This window comes from Hyperolius riggenbachi, chromosome 4 (genome assembly GCF_040937935.1).
Source record: "Hyperolius riggenbachi isolate aHypRig1 chromosome 4, aHypRig1.pri, whole genome shotgun sequence".
Taxonomy (NCBI): domain Eukaryota; kingdom Metazoa; phylum Chordata; class Amphibia; order Anura; family Hyperoliidae; genus Hyperolius; species Hyperolius riggenbachi.
Genome location: NC_090649.1, coordinates 200,669,612 through 200,677,016, shown reverse-complemented (window position 1 = coordinate 200,677,016; position 7,405 = coordinate 200,669,612). Strand labels below are relative to the sequence as shown.

The window sequence follows — 7,405 nt, the reverse complement described above, 5'->3', positions numbered from 1 at the left end:
ACATCTGGTGATGTCCATGAGTTCAAGACTTCAGGCTGTCATAGCCAGAAAAGGGTTTTCATCCAAGTAGTAGAAAAGAACATTTTATTTCCCGTTATTTATTTTGTCTAATTACTTCTGAGCCCCTGAAATGCAGGAATTGTGTTAAAACACTTTAGTTGCCTCACATTTTTATGCAATAGTTTTGTTCACCCCACTGAATTAAGGCTGAACCTCTGCACTTCAACTTCATCTGAGATGTTCCATTTAAATGTAATTGTGATATGTACAAAATTAGAAAAAAAGTTGTCTCTGTCCAAATATTTATGTACCTAACTGTATGTGTAATGTACACTATTAAATATCTAATCCTAACTTTTTACGACATGGGCGTCTTCTTGGAGACAGAAAAAAAAAACTACTAAAATTAATCTAGTACAGTGTTGCTATGAAAACACATAGAAAATATAAATAGTTAATGAAACAATTACAATAGTGTAAAGTCTTATTATGGACCACCCTAAAATCCCATACAAACATCCAATCTTCATTGGCTACTTTTACCACTTCCATTTAGTATGAAGGCTTGCCTACACAATCTGTGGAAAGCATTTAAAATCTGTTGTACCTCATGTTACATAGAAGTGGTAAAACTGGCGAATTAAGATTGGATGTGTGTGTGGATTTGTGTGCACATTAAAATTTCCATTCAACCAACTCTGAGGTGATTAAAGAGCTGGCAATTAATTGACTAGCAGTTTCTGAATCTCAGTTGCACTAGACAAAGTTCCAATACCACTTCTTTAAACTCTAGTTCAGGTTTAGTTGGAATTTGCATTTCTGTCAAATTCTGAGCTCATCACTAGTCCTGACCAATGGGAAGTCCCACTCAGGAGGGCTGCGGGAGCCAAGTAAACCATAGCATGTAATATCATAGAAAACAAAACTGCTTGAGATCCCAAGTACCAAGCAGCACTGATTCAATGCATGATACGCCAGCAAGTGCTAGAGGCCACACAACATATTGCTTCTGTGCTGCTTGTTACAGTATTGATTAGGGATGGGACGAATCCACAATTTCTTCGAATCCGAATCCGGATCCGAATCTAAAAAGGTTCTCGAATATCTCGAACCTTTCGAATCCCGAATCTAACGAATCCTGTACATAAGAATTGTGCGATCCATGGAATAGTTGCCCGCACTATAGGTAGCGAGGTAAAGGTGTCTTCAGTATAGCTAGCAAGGTATAGGGCCTTCACTATAGGTTGCAAGGTATAGGGACCTTCAGTATAGGCAGCAGGTTATAGGGGCCTTCAGTATAGGTTGCAGGGTATAGTGGCCTTCAGTATAGGCAGCAGGGTATAGGGGCCTTCATTATAGGCACTAGGCAGCAGGGTATAGGGGCCTTCAGTATAGGCAGCAGGGTATAGTGGCCTTCAGTATAGGCAGCTGGGTATAGTGGCCTTCAGTATAGGCAGCAGGGTATAGGGGCCTTCAGTATAGGCAGCTGGGCATAGTGGCCTTCAGTATAGGCAGCAGGGTATAGGGGCCTTCAGTATAGGCAGCAGGGTATAGTGGCCTTCAGTATAGGCAGCTGGGTATAGTGACCTTCAGTATAGGCAGCAGGGAATAGGGGCCTTCAGTATAGGTAGCAGAGTATAGGGGGTTTCAGTATAGGTAGCAGAGTATAGGGGGCCTCAGTATAGGTAGCAGAGTATAGGGGGCTTCAGTATAGGTAGCAGGGTATAGGGGCCTTCAGTATAGGCAGCAGGGTATAGGGGTCTTCAGTATAGGCAGCAGAGTATAGGGGGCTTCGGTACAGGTAGCAGGGTATAGGGGCCTTCAGTATAGGCAGCAGGGTATAGGGGCCTTCAGCATAGGTAGCAAGCTATGGGGGGGCTTCAGTATAGGTAACAGGCTATGGGGGGCTTCAGTATAGGTAGCAGGCTATGGGGGTTCTTCAGTATAGGTAACAGGCTATGGGGGGCTTCAGTATAGGTAGCAGGCTATGGGGGGCTTCAGTATAGTTAGCAGGCTATGGGGGTGCTTCAGTATCGGTAACAGGCTATGGGGGGCTTCAGTATAGGTAGCAGGCTATGGGGGGCTTCAGTATAGGTAGCAGGCTATGGGGGGGGCTTCAGTATGGGGGGCTTCAGTATAGTTAGCAGGCTATGGGGGCTTTAGTATAGGTAACAGGCTATGGGGGCTTCAGTATAGTTAGCAGGCTATGGGGGGCTTTAGTATAGGTAGCAGGCTATGGGGGGCTTCAGCATAGTTAGCAGGCTATGGGGGGCTTTAGTATAGGTAGCAGGCTATGGGGGGCTTCAGTATGGGGGGCTTCAGTATAGATAGCAGGCTATGGGGGCTTTAGTATAGGTAGCAGGCTATGGGGGGCTTCAGTATAGATAGCAGGCTATGGGGGCTTCTTATGGGTGGCACATATCCTTCTCCCTCCCCGCGCAGCCTCCTCCGCTCGTCCCCCTGCATACATAAGGAGAAGCAGCCTCTCACCTCCAGCATCAGCGTGGAGCCCAGAGCGGCAGCCTTCTCCCTTCACTTCCTAGTTCCCCCAGTGGCCACTGGACCGGCTCTTACTGATGACGCGTAGTAAGAGCCGGTCACTAGGGGGAATGAGAAAGTCTGTAGGAGGTCTGCCGCTCCGGGCTCCACGCTGGAGGTGAGAGGCTGCTTCCTCTTATTTATGCGGCGGGCGAGCGGAGGAGGCTGCGGGGAGCGGGAGGAGGACAATTGCGTGCGGGGGAAGCGGCGGATGCGCGGTGATGCAGCGTTGGGATTCGGCGGATTCGGCGATCGAAAAATGGCGTCGGGATTCGAGTCCACGAATCTCGAATATTTGCTAATATTCGAGGGATTCGTGGATTCGCCGGATTCGTCGTCCCATCCCTAGTATTAATCTTTAATAAAGGAGCAGATTTGGTGTGCAGACCCATTTTTAAACACAGAAATTGCTGGCTTTACATGCCACATAATATGATTTTGGCTTATATTTAAAAACATTTAAAACAGAATATGAAAGGGTAAAAGGTCAAATTAAACTTGAGGAGCAATATGGGGGCAGCCATTATTATTTCCTTCTTTTGGTAACAGTAGGCTAAGCCATACACTTATATACACAAGTATGCAGCTCATGGAGTGAGATTACCTGCATGCTTTGCCAGGGTCAGTGGCTCAGAAAAGTTTATATTCAGAGGAAAAACAAAAACCAGACAAGCAGGAATTTCAAGAGAAACCAGAAAGTGGCTCCTTCCAAATTGCTGCCAGTTCATGTTTTATTTAAGGCACTAGAGAACAGTGGTCAATCCATCCAGTATAGGATTTCTAATTTTATTTAAGGGACTGGGAGGAATATGGAAAGAGACACTCCTGAATCCCTGTTTTAAATGCTACTGGTCTGGTGGTTATGCTAATCCTCTGGCTTCAATTTCATCTGAGCCACTGACCCAGAATAGGTATGCAGATCAGGTGTACTGACTACTAGGGGGATGCTTGTTTCATTAGTGTCATCAAAAAGAGTAAAATGACAGTCAAGTCTTTGTCATTTTATTAGTGGCAAGACAACTGTTTCCACTTAAGTTTTCTTAGCTGTATTATTAACTTAAGCAGGTTATCAGCTTAACAACTGAATTACATCTTACTGTGTGATAGTGGAGTTTGCAGTAGATGCTCATAAACCAAACCCCAGAGGAATGTGAAATCTGCAATTGCTATCACCATTTAAATATGTCAATTGCCTTGTAATTGTACCGATCTTTTGGGGGTCAGTAGTTTTTCAGACCTACAAAAGCAAGGTAGTGAGGTCCTTAATAAAACCTGTTCTGCATCCTTGTTCAGGTCCAATTGTGTAAAAAGTAATAAAGGAGAAAGATCAACACATGAGCCAGGCAAGTAACTTTCTTACAAAGAAGCTACAAAATAAGACCATCCACATATCTATTACATCCAGCTTCTTCATAAGTGAAACTACTTGCCTCCAGGTAATTATAGACATCAAGGTTGCAGAGACACTAGTAAAACCTCTTGCTGGGCTGCGGTTAAACAAGTGAACAACTATTGATGCAATGCATAATCTAAGCAGCAGAGTATGCAGGGGGTATGGGGAAAAGTCATTTGGTTCTTAATAGCAACCATTATACAGAGCAGAACAAACGATGATACTGAAGCGAGGTTCAAGCCACATATTATGTGGAGTAATTATATCATTATATTTTTTTTTAGCTTCTGGGATTTTATGAGAGATAAGTGGGAATCATTTGAATCGTTGCATTAAATGGTAGACACAAAGGAGAGGATTAAACCATTGAGCCTGTTTAAACAATATACTCTGATTACTGTGTGTTCTTGGAGGATCGTTCTAGTCTGCAAAATGGTCCCGTGCAACATTGCTACTGCTAGCTTTGATTCCAGTAATGAAGAGGTTAACCCAACATTCTCTCTTCTAGAGGCAAAGCAGTCATCAGATCAGGAAACCTGTGCATAGGAATGCTGTTTGTGCACCTTAATTAGAACATCACACTGAATAAAAATGGGCCAAAGACGAAATATTAAATAGCTTGAAACACGCTTTATTGCAACAGATAATTAAAAAATAGTACATCTTTGAGAATTGAAAAGTGCATTTCATAAGATCTATCGATAAATCACGACCCAAGCAAATAATTTACAATTTCAACTAAAAGTTTTATTAAACAACTCCAAATTAACATCTTTATTCACCATAACTGTGTGTGGTATTTACAGTCTTCGGCTTGTGAGATCAAGGCTTTTTCTGGAATTTAAGGAGTAGGAAAATAAAGGGCTAGAGGGAAGGGAGGCTGGTGAAGGCTAACAAGATGTGAATGTTTTCCAGAAGAAGTTCTTACAGCCAGCTTTGCGTTCTCTGGGGGCCAGAACTGGGCTAGAGTTTGCTGATCGTTCTAGTTCCAACCTAACTTCATCTTGTTCAGCACCCCTAGGCAGGTCGTCTGATTCCAAAGCTTCATTTTCTGTCTGAGATGGCTCTGATAACAGTTCTGCCAGGAAGTATTTAGCCAGTTCCTGAAAGAGCACAAGAAAGAGTAGTTACTTATTTTAATATGAATAATTGTACAGAGTGGTAATTTCAAAAAATGTGTAATCCATCCTTTGGAATCAGGTGAACATGGCGCACAGTCACAGGGGTTGTTAAACACTGGTAGGGACGTAACTCCAATGCCAATAAGTCAATCCTACTAGACGGAAGCTGTATTCTCATGTATTGCTGCGTGCACAGAACAGATAGCGCAGCGCTCTATGTGGAGGGCTGGAGGCTGGAGCTGTCCGAAGTGCTGAAGCTGCCACGATTGCCCTGACTCTCCTGAAAGACAAGGCTAGACCTCTCTGCTACTGCACAGCGCTGTGTGTGAGGGACTGGAGCTGTCCCAAGTGCTGAAACTACGAAGGCTGCCCTGACTCTCCTGAAAGGCAAAGATAGACTTCTGCCACTGCACAGCTCTGTGTGTGAGGGGCTGGAGCTGTCCCAAGTGCTGAAACTACAAATGCTGCTACCCTGACACTCCTGAAAGACAAGAATAGACCTCTCGGCAACTGCACAGCGCTGTGTGTGAGGGACTGGAGCTGTCCCAAGTTCTGAAACTACAAAGGCTTAGCTGACTCCTGGAAGGCAAATATAGACAAATCCGCTACTGCACAGCGCTGTGTGTGTGGGGCTGGAGCTGTCTGAAGTGCTGACACCACAAAGGCTGCCCTGACTCCCCGAGTCCCCAGAAAGGCAACAAGAATAGACCTCTCCACCATACTGCACAGCGCAGCGTTGGAGCTGTCCGAAGTGCTGAAACTACCAAGGCTTCCCTGGCTCTCCTGAAAGGCAAGCATATACCTCGGCGGCATAGTGCAAAGCGCTGTGTGTGTGTAAGGGGGGGGGGGGGGGGGGGGGTGAATGGAGCTGTCAGAAGTGCTGAAACTACCAAGGCTTCCCTGGCTCTCCTGAAAGGCAAGCATATACCTCGGCGGCATAGTGCAAAGCGCTTTGTGTGTGTAAGGGGGGGGGTCAGGGGGTGAATGGAGCTGTCAGAAGCGCTGAAACTACCAAGGCTGCCCTGGCTCTCCCGAGGATCGACTTGAGAATAGACCTCTCTGCCAAACTGCAGCCGAGAGTTTGGGGTGGTTGGGGTGGAAAGATGTATTACAATACCAATGCTGGACAAGTTTTTTTTTTTTTTTTTTTTAAGTTACAAGATCCAAGAAGATCCATAAGGCAGTGGTCTTACTCTATTTACTCCGATAGCAATGTGGTTTAGTGTAACACGACTGCTAACTATATTTGGCAAGAAAAAAAGAAAAACACAAAAAAATAAATAAAACAAGCTAATCGGGGCTGCTGTTCCGAAAAGTTTTGTGTCTGTTCTTCTATCCTTCACCTCTTCATACGGGATGTGCAATGAACAGGGTTAGATAATAACCCCTCACAACCTATATAATATATACCCAAGCATCATAAAATGAGTTTACACTGCACGAAAAGTGCATAAATAGCTCACCATATCGTGCAGCGGCACAGCGCTACATGTGCACTGTAATCAACAATGTAACAACGGTGAAAAGTACCAAAACATTCTGATACTGACCCATAATCAGTTTAGGGTTACTATTGGAAATGTGAATTCAAAGATAATGAACTGAATGTGAAGTAGCCGCAGCTAAGATATTTCCTTGACATCAAAATGTATTCCTCTATCCTCTTCCTCTATCTAAGCAAAGTTTGAGATTAACAAATAAAAAGTTTTTCCACAAAGCACTGTCTGCTGTATACTCAAAAAAGCAAAGTATAGGGTCTCCTTACCTGTTTCCCTGCCGCTGCCAGTGATTTCTGCAGGAACTGGCGGAGTCTCGGGTCTGTAGGTGCTGCGCATACTGAGCTCACAGCCAGAGCTAGAGAGAGCAGGGTCAGGGCACAGCGCACTCGGCAGGACTGCATTTCTTCAGTAACTTCTCCCTGCTGATGCTAGAGACTGCGCTGTCAATGCTATGCAACCTGCTGGATCAAAGTCTTCTGCTTCTGCTCCTGGGATCTCTTTAGCCCCCTTTTAAATTCTTCATATGACGTCAGCAAAGGAAGAGCCCCCTCCTCCCCCTCCATTCCCTGAGATAACCACCACTTTTACGCGCCATTACCCCAAAACCAGATAAATCAGTAAAACCACCGACATGAAAAGGAACCTGAAGGTGTTTTTTTTTTCCTTTCTCGATTTTATGACCATACTGTTTGCACAACCGTCCGACATATTAAAAATATCGGTGAGTGTCACTGTCAACGTGCTACCAGACTATTTAACCCATAGTGTGCCACGGGGCCACCCATTATGCTCTGCTTATGATTCAGTTGTGTGTCATTATTTTTCCTTTCTATCTAACAGCCTGTACTGGGCTT

The 7,405-nt window shown here is 44.6% G+C and overlaps 1 protein-coding gene across 1 annotated transcript; it reads right to left on the bottom strand.

Annotated features, from left to right (window-relative positions):
• Positions 1 to 4,541: 4,541 nt before the first annotated feature.
• SST (somatostatin) lies at positions 4,542 to 7,024 on the bottom strand. The gene is made up of 2 exons (XM_068279325.1): positions 6,818 to 7,024; positions 4,542 to 5,034 (listed from the first exon to the last, which is right to left on the bottom strand). The coding sequence occupies exons 1-2, from the start codon at positions 6,950 to 6,952 to the stop codon at positions 4,822 to 4,824; spliced, it is 348 nt and encodes a 115-aa protein (XP_068135426.1). The 5' UTR covers positions 6,953 to 7,024; the 3' UTR covers positions 4,542 to 4,821.
• Between the last annotated feature and the right edge of the window lie 381 nt (positions 7,025 to 7,405).